Source organism: Mercenaria mercenaria, chromosome 17 (genome assembly GCF_021730395.1).
Source record: "Mercenaria mercenaria strain notata chromosome 17, MADL_Memer_1, whole genome shotgun sequence".
Taxonomy (NCBI): Eukaryota; Metazoa; Mollusca; class Bivalvia; order Venerida; family Veneridae; genus Mercenaria; species Mercenaria mercenaria.
Genome location: NC_069377.1, coordinates 17,252,659 through 17,265,059, shown reverse-complemented (window position 1 = coordinate 17,265,059; position 12,401 = coordinate 17,252,659). Strand labels below are relative to the sequence as shown.

The following is a 12,401-nucleotide window of genomic DNA, read 5'->3' as shown; positions in this document are numbered from 1 at the left end:
TTTGCACTTCTCTTTTCTTTTGCACTTGTCTAATGATGGGCTATCATGGCGTTCTAAGTTGTATAATTATGATATTTTCTATGTAAGGGACATTTCATAATGCACAACGGTTTTCGTGTCCAACGCATTTTGGATTTTGTAATAGTTAGTGTTAACTTTGTGGTAGTCTTGAAATGCAATTGCAATATGTGCTTCACTAGGTTCTTACAAATGCTAAATAAATATATTTGCTTCTTTGTAAATTGCTTAATTCGATTACATAAATGAGAAAATGCTAACACTCAAAATACTCTCCCAGATGTTCTAACCATAACAATGAAACTGAAAACGTTAGATATTTATTCCCCGGTCGAACCGCATATAGGTTTTGTCTTATCCTTGTCCGTTTGTCAGTCGTTCTGCAGTCAAAGTCATATTAAGTTATTATTTAGTACTGGGAGTTTGTAAATAGGGTGCCATCTGTTGAGGCAATGTTTGATGTCAGACTTTGTTTTTAATTAATGCTACGTAGTCAGAATGGGTATTGACCGTTACTGAGCTTACAGTTACAGAATTATGAATACAACTTTTTAATTTTACTTAAATAACGTTCGTAAGGAAACATGTGTGTTTAAACAGACCCATCTGGAACGAACAAAAGTAATAATATCATACAGAATTGGGCATGCTTTCTTTGCGATTCATTTCAAACATTTAAAATAAAATTGACCATTTAACATTAAACTATGTAGCCGTTGCATTGATACACATATATTTTTAGCTCGATTTTTCGAAGAAAAAGTAGAGCTATTGCACTCGCACCGGCGTCGGAGTCGGCGTCGCCGTTGGTTTTTTATAAAGTCAAATATCTCTGTTACTATCAAAGCTATTGACTTGAAACTTAAAATAGTTATTTACTATCAAAGTCTACACCAGGAGAAGCAATCCCTATAACTGATTTGAACTTTGATGAAGTTATGCCCCTTTTTAACATAGAATCTTTGGTTAACCCTTTTGGTTAACCCTTTTGATAGCATCAAATATCATCGTTACTATCAAACAGAACAGAACAGAACAGAATTTTATTGAGACTTGTACATCGTACATCGTCTAAACGCCAATATTACAATATACATAGTCAAGTTCATACAATTTTAAAGAAAGTAACAAACATGTTATTAACTAGAAAAGAGAAAACAATACCTAGACATATAATATATAATCAAATATAATGCAATTAACAAAGGAAGTGAGAAAACAATGACATGGGTTCTTTATTATGTATTATTAATAACCAAATTTCTTTTTTGATTGCCTCTTTGATACATTTACATACATTTATAAGCTCATCTTTGTTGGTCGAATTTAGTAGTGAATGGAACTATTGACTTGAAACTTAAAACAGTTATTTACTATCAAAGTCTACAGCAGGAGAAACAATCCCTATAACTCCGATTTGAATTTTGACAGAGTTATGCCCATTTTTAACTTAGCTTTTTAAGTTTTATAAAGTTTTTACTGGCAAAGCTCTAATTTAGAGTCAAGTACTGAGAAAAGTCGAGTGCGCTATCTTATGGACAGCTCTTGTTAATTTAGGTAGAGTATGTGCATTTGGGTAGTATAATACAATTTCAAGCATCAAATTACAAACCTTAAAAGGAAATAGATATTACATTGCGAGAACGAAAATGCTTTTTACGAGCGTTAATCAACCAGGAAAAGAACTGGTCAGTGGCTCTGACTCTGGACTTTTGCGCCTCCTCCAAGGCTTTGGCTCCTCCTCTTAACAAAATTGAACATAGAGGGGTAAAACACGCCGTTAAAACACAAAAATAATTCAGATTTAACATTACCATTATGGGAAAATTTGGTACAATGTATGTTTACTCTTATTTGTGTAAATTAGGGCGAAATATATGGGTAAATCTCCATTTTTGGTTCGAACTTGCCCCATTTTCCAACTTTCAAAAGTTCTCACGTCAAGGAATGCATTTACCTTGCAAAATGGCCTGCATAAATAAAAGGTATAATCAATTCTGAGTGGAACTACATTGGCTACTTTTTTAAATAGGGCCTTACATTTATCTGAGAAAGGAAACAATTAACTCACCCTTCTTCTTTGTTTACATTCTGCATAAAGTTCTGGTCATTAGCGCCTCCTCGGAAGTATCATTGGCTCTTTTTTCAACTCATCTCCTCAAAGAGGACGAGCCAGTGTTTACAGGCCGTGCGATAGAGACCATATTTTACTACTGATTTTAATCAAACTTACACACAACTTGTATAAGTGCTAGGAGTCGAGGGAGGAAATCTACTGGCCACATGGGAACAAAAAATAAGCCAATGGAACCTTTCAATGTTATGCATTGGAATGCAGAAGGACTCCTCAATAAGCAAATGGACTTAGAGAACATATTGTTTGATAGGGACATTCAGGTCTGCTGCATCCAAGAGACTCACCTTAGCGAGGACAAATCATTCAAGGTTAGAGGCTACCAGTGCTTCCGTTGTGACAGGTTGGGTAGGAGCAAGGGAGGAATCCTAACACTGGTGAGACACAGCATAGCAACTTGTGTTAGCATAAAATCTCCCTTTGAAAACTGGCCAAAGCCCATAATGGGTTCCAGAGTTAGGGCCCCTTAAAGAGCCAAAAGTTTCTGTTTTGGCTTGTGAGCAGGGTAGAGACCATATTTTGCAATTGGTTTTAATCAAACTTGCACACAAATTCTATTGGCATAATATCTCGGTTCCTGTCGAAAACTGGCGAGATCCCATGATGTGTTCTAGAGTGGTGGCCCCTTAAAGGGCCAAAATTTGCCATGTTAGCTTTTGTAGCCATACAGACACTTCATTTATAGTTTGATTTGAAACAAACTTGCAAAATATCTTTAACAGCAATATATCTTGCATTCCATGATGACTTCATCAGATCAAATCAAAGGTTCCAGAATAACGACCCCTATTTGAACCCTGAAAGTGCAAAAAACTGTTAATTGTTACATTAAGAACACGCTAGAAATGACATTTTACATTTGACTTTAACCACACTTACAACTTAAATCACAATACGATCTCGGTTCAGTCCGAAAACCGGTTTGATTGACCTTTCAGCCATAAAGAGGTTTCATTTATGCTTTGATCTGACACAAACTTGCAAACTTGATAATCTTTAGGCCAAGTTTGAAACTGGATTATTTGGGGTCAAAAACTAGGTTACTAGGTCAAATCAAAGGAAAAGCTTGATAAAACCCTAGAGGCCACATTATTGACGCTATCTTCGTGAAATTTGGTCAAAGTGTTTGAAAAAACTGGGTCATATGGGATAAAATACTAGGTCACCTGCTGAAATCAAACGAAAAGCCTGTTAACACTCGATGTCATATTTATTATCCTATCTACATGAAACTTGGTCAAAATGTTTATCTTGATGATCCCTAGGCCAAGTTTAACAGGTGAACGATATAGGGTCAGCATGACCCTCTTTCCTCAGAAAATGCTAGTATAAGTCTTAGTTAATCTAAATTATAAACTTACTGAATGGCTTGTTTGTCATTACTTATAAATTAACCAGTATATTGCTCTATGTCTGGATGACAAACAACAAATAATTTTGACTATTGATAGGCAAGCCCTTCAATTAGTATTTTATTACATGACATTAGAATTAAACATTTGTTGTATTTTTTCACGAATTGAACAACAAAGTGCCATGAACCAAGTATTTATACAAAGAGTCATATCATTTTAGGTAACATTTACTGGTTTGAAACTAAAGGCTAAAATAGTGATTTGAATTTTTATTTATATGCGGTCCATCTGGAGCACAATTTTAGTTACAAATTCCCGCAGTACTAACGACAAATAGTTACATCTGTACATGTAATTTAAGTAGACATTAACACAATACTTTATAATAGCATGCGTAACTATCTTTTTCCGATCTGTATATAGAAATACTTGTATCAATTTAAACTTTACGGCTACATCACAAAAATGATTTTATCTCGTACTGTATAAATATAACTTGCACTGCCAGTGTAAATGGTAATACGTTATATTGTTTTAACTTTAAATATGTGATTTTAGACTGCAACAGTTCAATATGTCTTTTTCGCAACTTATACACTAGTATTATTCAAATTCATCTAATTCTGTGTCAAACAGACTGTGTTTTATTCTGTGACACTTTTCAGGCATTGCATTGCACAAGCAGGATACAGTGTATTTTATATTAGATTTCATTGTATGCGTGATAAAAAGTATATATCTCCTTTATTTTGGTCGAATATTTTTATTATGAACTTTTTGGCATTATATAAAGTGGGTGGGGTACATAAAATACCCCGGATTTCCGTATCTTTTAGCCAAACCTAAACTAGATTGCACTATAGAGTATCTAAATAAATTACTTTCCAAATTGATAGTTTGCAAGTAAAGGTTTCTTCGACTTTCAATAGTGTTGCTCTTATTTAATAACGGGTTGTTAATACTAATTATCGATTGTGAAATACATAGGTTTTCCTACCCCCTTTGTCTATCTAAAATCTGTTTAATACCCCTCATCCAGCTTTATATGGTCAAAAATATAGATTATATTGCATACGTGATAAAAAGAATATATTTCATTGATTTTGGTCAAATATTTTTATTATATATTTTTTTGCATTATATAAAGTGGGTGGGGTACATAAAATACCCCGGATTTGCTCATTTTTCTAGCCAAACTTGCACTAGATTGCACTATAGAGTATCTAAATGAATTACTTTTCAAATGAATAGTTTGCAAGTAAATGTTTCTTCGACTTCCATTAGTATTGCTCTTATTTAATAACGGGTTGTTAATTCTAATTATCGGTTGTAAAATACATAGGTTTTCCTACCCCCTTTTTCTATTTGAAATCTTTGAAATACCCCTCATCCAGCTTTATATGGTCAAAAATATAGATTATATTGTATACGTGATAAAAAGAATATATTTTCTTGGTTGTTGGTCGAATGTTTTTATTATACATTTTTTGCATCATATAAAGTGGGTGGGGTACATAAAATACCCCGAATTAGCGTATTTCTTGGGCAAACCTGAACTAGAGTATCTTGATTATTTTCTGTTCTTACGGGCTGTTTCGCAGCGTTATTAATAAATGACTTTGAGAAATAAGACCATTTTAAAGGTTACTTCTTCATACTGTAAATTTTAGGTTAAATATTTTTATTTTGTTCTCTGGTATTTAAGGTGTCACATTTTATAATAAAATGTAATAAAATTAGTACATTTTGCATATTTTTCAACCAAAAGCCTTTTGCGTAAAAGCAATGTGGAAATATACATATTTGAACTGATTTTAGAAACGTGATGTCATGTTTTGTTAGTTAAAAAGCGTTTTGAATCTTAAAAAACTGCAAACATACAGAGTTATCTCCCCTAAATATTCTCAAATTTCGCAAGAGCTTTTGTTTTGCAGGCCCAATTTTTCTGATCCGCGAGACTTTGCACTTTCATAATATGTATAGAAACTGACTATAGCATGACCGGACAGGTAAATCCTGTTTCTAGCCACTTTTCGCACTTTTGGCTCCCTGGCTATCAGTAATATAAGACCTTTACAACGGACACGGAGATGTAAATGTACTCTGTACTTTGGTACAAATCCGGGGGATTTCTCAAAATATAAAATTCGAAACTAATCAATTTCAATAAACAACAGCGTCGCAAATAAAGTCACAAATTGGGTTGCATTTCCCAATATTTTCGGTACAAATTATAATCTTTCTTGTAGACAGAACAGTTTGTTATGTACATTTACTAGTTTGTCCGGTACATTACTTAGTTTATGTTGTGCATTCAACAGTCTGTGCCGTACAGTTGATAGTTCGTCATGTGCATTTTCCAATATATTCGGTACAAATCATAACTTGTCTTGTAGTTAAAGCAGTTTGTTATGTATTAAAGTTTCCGAAAATAGATAACTGCCGAAAAGAACATATTGAACATAAGTAGTATATTTGTTGTATGTATGAGGATCCACTTGTAAAGACAAAAATTATAAGGGTACACGTTGTGTAATTTCACATGAAATCGAATATTTTTAAGCAATTAGTTGGACAGCACCAACTGGCGAATGCACAACACAGATTAAGAAATGTACCGGACAAACTAGTAAATGTACATAACAAACTGTTTTATCTACATAACAAATTATGATTTGTACTGAACATATTGGGAAAAGCACATGACAAACTGATAATCATTATGTCAAGACAGTCTAGGCGTTCCATACCCCACACCGAATAAATTAATTAGAGGTTATTCCTTATTGCATGTCTATTTATAGAAAGGCGTGAATTTTTAATATCAAGAAATACTGGCCTTTTTTTATATCAAGAAATCGAAGTTTTGATATCAAGAAATCAAATTCTTGATATCAAAAATGATTTCTTTATATCCAGAAATAGAATTCTTGATATCAAAAATAGTCCGTATTTCTAGATATCAAGAAATGATTTCATGATATCAATAATTTGATTTCCTGGTATCAAAAAAATATAATTAATTTTTTGATATCAAGAAATGATTTTCTGATATCAAGAACTCGATTTTTATATTAAAAATAGACAGCATTTCTTGATATCAAAAATTGGATTTCTAATATCAAGATATTGATTTTTTGATATCAAGAAATTCATTTTTGATATTAAGAAATGATTTCTTGTTATCAGAAATTCGATGTCTTGATATCAAGAATCATTTCTTGATATCAAAAAGTGCCTAAAAATAATAATAGCACACCTTTTATTTTTTGTCTGGCTCCATTCCCTATTTCCAAAGTTATGGCCCCTGAAATAGTAAAAAGTGCACATTTTCATCTAATGACGTACCTAGCTCAAAAGGTATTTGATGTAAATTCATGAAACCTTGCATGAGTCAAAAATGCACACTTTCACCTTGTGACGCACCTAGCTAAAAAGTAGTTCATATGCATGAGTGTTTATCATGATATAAGCTTGCTCACCTTCTATTTTTCCGTCAGGTTGTAGCCCCTATTTCCAGAGTTAAAAATGCACATTTTCTCCTTGTGACGCGCCTAGATAAAAGTATTTAATATAGAAATATGAAACCTTGCATGAGTCTCTATCATTATAAGAACTGGTGCACCTCCTATTTTTCTGTCAGGCTCCGCCCCCTATGTCCAGGGTTATGGACCTTGAAATAGTCAAAAATACACTTTTTCACTTTGTGATGCGCCTTGCTCAAAATGTATTTGATATAAATTGATAAAAACTTGCATGAATCTTTATCATGATATGAACTTGCGCACCTCTTATTTTTCGTCTAGCTCCACCCCATATTTCTAAAGTTATGGCCACTAGAATAGTCAAAAATGCACATTTTTACCTAATGACGTGCCTAGCCCAAAAGTATTTGATGTAAATTCATGACACCTTGCTCGAATCTTTATAATGAAGTGACCTTGCGCACTTGGCATTCTTCTTGAGATTTTAGCGCTAATTACAGGTTTGCAGCCCTTGAAATAGCCAAAATGGTAGATTTTTTGTTTGTGATGATCATAGCTCAAAAGTATATGGCCTAGAATAATGAATCCTTTATATAAAATGTTTGTTGAGGCTATACCCCCTTAAGACTGCAAACATTTGAATTATTGCCCACTATTTGTGACAAATGTACCAGGGGGCGCAACCTGTGTCCTACATAAATCTTCTAATTCAAATCATCAATTATCATGCATTTTTGTGACATATTTAGCTTTTAAATTTTATGATATTGATGGATAAATGTACATGTATGCAAAATAAATTTCACTGATTTATACTTTAGGTAAAAACCCTAATCATTTCAATCATACTGAGAAAATTTCCTCACTTATCAGGGGAAGGAAGTGTGCAAATACTACGATTCAGTCAGTTTCGCTGTTAGCGTTTTCTCCCTTTAGCTTTGATAAAATAGAAAAAGTGGAAACTCCACAGGTCGCTAAACACAACAAAAACGAAAATGTTGCAGGCTCGGTTTGATTGAGCCTGTTCATGGACAGTAGTGGAAATGCATGCTACCGTCCACGCCCTCTAGCCCCGGGTTGAGCAGAACTCAACATTTACACATGCTAAAAGTACAAAAAAACAATTTAGAGACATCCGTAGATGTGTTCATACGGCGGTGCACATGGAACCTTCAATGCTACACTAGTGTGTAATTCCATGAAAAGCGGCGTATGGTCCCCAGTTAAAATAATGGGTTTGCCCTAAACGAGAAAACAATGAGAAGAACAAAACAAACTGGAATTTCTTATCTCAAACAGTGATCAAGTAACAAGACATCATCTCTTACATGCTTGATTGTCTATATACATTCAATTAATATAAATGAATAGCATTCTTTATTCGGAATGTGAATGTTGTGACTGATGTTTTTCTTTAAACAAAATATTTTAGCAATTTATTTTCTGTGCTTTGCACGAAACAATGGATACTTTTAGATCTATGCAAGTGTTTCATTAGAAATTTATTCGTTTGATTTCTGATCTGAAATTTTAATCCAACAAAAGTATTTAAACTGTACGAGAGGAAAACATTTCAATACAAGATAGTGATATGTTTTGTTATAGTATTTATTATCAGATCAGAAATCAGATTTTTTTTGAATAATTGATGTATTCTTCAGACTGAATGACAAGCGGATAGATCTATCAAGTTTACCAAATCTGTTCAATAAGTTGAGTTTTGTTTAGTGTGGTTGTCGTGATAAATTGTACTTCTGTTACTCTTGCTGTTGTCGATACTGTGTATTTTCATTTATATAGAAAGCCATATGTTTTAGTTACTATATACTGCTAATATATCCTCTTAAATAAAGTTATTATTATTATCATTATTTCTATTATTATTATTTCTCTAATTAAAGCAACTGAATGCAAATTAACCTGTGTACTCAAAGTAACAGTGCAATCGCTTGAAATACAGTTATATCATTACATTAGATATAACTAATGCTAAACTTTTAGTCAACTATTTGTAGTTCACAGCATGATACAAGAAATCACATAAAGGTCATGCAAGGCATGTATTAAGAATACTTTGTTGTATGGCATATTACAGCTACCGAGTCGTATGGAGCAATAGAGTATAAAGGGACATGGTACACTACGGATACAAATGCTGATGAGTATTTCGGATTTGTTTTTGGCTACGTAAGTAACAGAAAATTCTACGTTGTTATGTGGAAAGGAAAACACTATAACTACAAAGATGGTGCTGACTCTACATACAAAGGCGGTATACAAGGAGCCCAGATAAAGGCAAGTATTTACACCATGTAAAAGTTCATTATCATATATATCTTTCTTTTACATGTTTATAAACAATTAGTTATCAAGAAGGTATTTACTCTGACAGCTAACTGTCAGGACGATGCCCGTGTCTATATCAAATACATTTTTATAAAAAATAACTGTGTAAAACCTTGCACAATTGACATGTTATCCTAAATGATTGGTACCTGTAAAGTTTAAATACAGACACACACACACACTGGGTTGTACTTGTAAAGTTAAGGTACAGACACACGCTCTGGGTTATACCTGTAAAGTTTAGGTACAGACACACACACTTCTAGCCATACCTGCAAAGATTAGGAACACAAACCGGGTCATACCTGCAACGTTTAGGTACAGACACACAAACTGGGTCGTACCTGTAAAGTTTAGGTTCCGGCACACATACTGAGTTATACCTGTAAAGTTTAGGTACAGACACATACACTGGGTCATGCCTGTAAGGTTAAGGTACAGACACACAAACTGGGTTGTACCTGTAAAGTTTAGGTACAGACACACACACACTGGGCCGTACCTGTAAAGTTTAGGTACAGACACACACACTGGGCCGTACCTGTAAAGTTTAGGTAAGTTTAGGTACAGACACAAACACTTGATTATACTTGTAAGGTTTAGGTTTAGGTACAGACACACACACTGGGCTATACCTGTAATGTTTAGGTACAGACACACAAACTTGGTCGTACCTGTAAAGTTTAGGTACAGGCACACACATTGGGCCATAGCTGTAAAGTTAGGTGCATACACACAAACTTGGTCATACCTGTACAGTTTAGGAACAGACACACAAACTTGGTCGTACCTGTAACGTTTAGGTACAGACACACCAACTAGGTCGTACCTGTAAATTTAGGTACATACACACAAACTGGGTCATTCCTGTAAGGTTTAGGTAAGGCACACACACTGGGCCATACCTGTAAAGTTTAGGTACAGGCACAAACGCCAGGCCATAACTGTAAAGTTGAGGTACAGGCACATACACTCCGGGTCATACTATTAAGGTTTAGGTACAGGTACAAGCACAGTGTCGTACCTGTAAAATTTAGGTACAGGCACACACACTGGGTCTTACTGTAAAGTTTAGGCACAGACACAAAAACTTTGGTTCATAACTGTAAATTTTAGGTACAGACCCTAAAATATCGAGTCATACCTGTAAAGTGTAGTTACAGACACAAAAACTGGTTCATACCTGTTGAGTTTAGGTACAGACACAAAAACTTTATGTCATATCTGTAAAGTTTAGGTACATACACACAAACTCCGGGTCATGCCTGTAAAGTTTAGATATACACACAAACTTTAAGTCATACTGTTAAGTTAAGGAACAGACACACAAACTTAAGGTCATCATACATGTACAGTTTACGTATAGACACAATCTTTGGGCCATACCTATAAAGTAGGTACAGACACACAGACTTCGGGTCGTACTTGTAAAGTTTAGGTACAAACACACAACCTTTATGTCATACCTGTAAAGTTTAGGTACACACACAAACTTAGGTCATATCTGTAAAGTTAAGTAGCAAACACTCAAACTTGGGGTCATCATACCTGTAAAGCTTATGTATAGACACAATCTTTGGGTCATACCTACAAAGTTTAGGTACCGACACACACACTTCGGGTCGTACTTGTAAAGTTTAGGTACAAACACACAAACTTTGGGTCGTACCTGTAAGGTTTAGCAACAGACATACAAACTTCGAGTCATACCTGCAAAGTTTAGGTACACAATTTTTGGGTCATACCTGTAAAGTTAAGGAGCAGACACACACACTTGGGGTCATCATACCTGTAAGGTTTACGTATAGACACAATCTTTAGGTCATACCTGTAAAGTTTACATACAGACATACAAACTTCGGGTCGTACTTGTAAAGTTTAGGTACAAGCACACAATCTTTGGGTCATGCCTGAAAAGTTAAGGTAGAAACACACAAACTCTGGGTCATACCTGTAAAGTTTAGGTACAATGTATGCGTTCACTGAACTATGTTATTAACTTGCGTTGTTAAATAGGTTTTCAAACATTTGTATCAGCTTCATTATATCTATATTTGTGTTGCACTTAATTCTTTATTACTAGTGTTTCATTACAATATTCCTTCACTTTTAACTTTCAATATAAATAGTTTATATTTAGTTGGTAGATTCTTCAAGTGGGCCGAGTTCTACACTTGCAAAAGCACTGTGGCATAGCTATGACACTTCAGGTCATGTGACAATGATTTGGCAAGACCCGGATATGAATGGCTGGGAACCAGAAACCTCATACAGATGGTACCTCACCCACAAGCCAACAATAGGTTATATCAGGTATTTTTTCATTCAGAAATTATAAATATAATTACAAAACTAAAACTAAATAAAGATGAAGAAACATTCCCCGATATGCAATTTCAAAATAAAAGGTGACCAAGATCCATGAAGATCGCTCTATTAATGTGAATACGTAAGTATTGTTCACCGCTACATTGATTTTGGAAAAAATGAAGCAGAGTTTCTTTCATATACATGAGAAAAAGGCCATGCTCATTTTATTTGTACTCATTTGGGCAAATTTATTGTGTTAATTAAAATTGTTTTATATGTTGTGAACTTTAAACCTAATCTCGTTTCAAGATCAAGAAGATCCCTTCTTGGCTCAACTATACAAAGTATATGGAGAGCTATCCTACTCGCTCCGGCGTCGGCGTCGGCGTCCTTCCGCGTCCACACCTTGGTTAAAGCTTTGATGCACATTCTCTTTTTTCTCTATCTCTGTAATTGCTTGATGGATTTGCTTCAAACTTAAAATAGTTATTCCTCCTCGCCACCCACATCAGCTGCTACAAGGGCCATAACTCTTTCACCAATATTTAATGAATTATTTCCCCTTTTTACTTAAGTATTTCAAGTTAAAATTTTGATGCATTTTCACTATATCTCTGTTATTACAGAAGAGATTTAATTCAAACTAAAATAGTTGTACCACATCATCACCCACATCATATGACAGAAGGGCCATAAATCTGGCACCAATATTTCATGAATTATGCCCACCACTTTTCACTTAGAATTTCAGAT

At 34.3% G+C, this 12,401-nt stretch overlaps 1 protein-coding gene across 2 annotated transcripts in view; it reads left to right on the top strand.

Moving 5' to 3' along the window:
• The window catches only part of LOC123535929 (uncharacterized), a 160,376-nt gene that overhangs the window by 134,267 nt on the left and 13,708 nt on the right, over positions 1-12,401 (top strand). For both annotated transcript variants that reach the window (XR_008368220.1, XM_053529208.1), the window contains exons 52-53: positions 9,088-9,287; positions 11,479-11,651. Coding sequence is in view for 1 of the 2 variants with exons in the window: in XM_053529208.1 (XP_053385183.1) it covers positions 9,088-9,287; positions 11,479-11,651 (373 nt within the window). In the remaining variant the exon portion in view is untranslated. The remainder of the gene's footprint in view (positions 1-9,087; positions 9,288-11,478; positions 11,652-12,401) is intronic.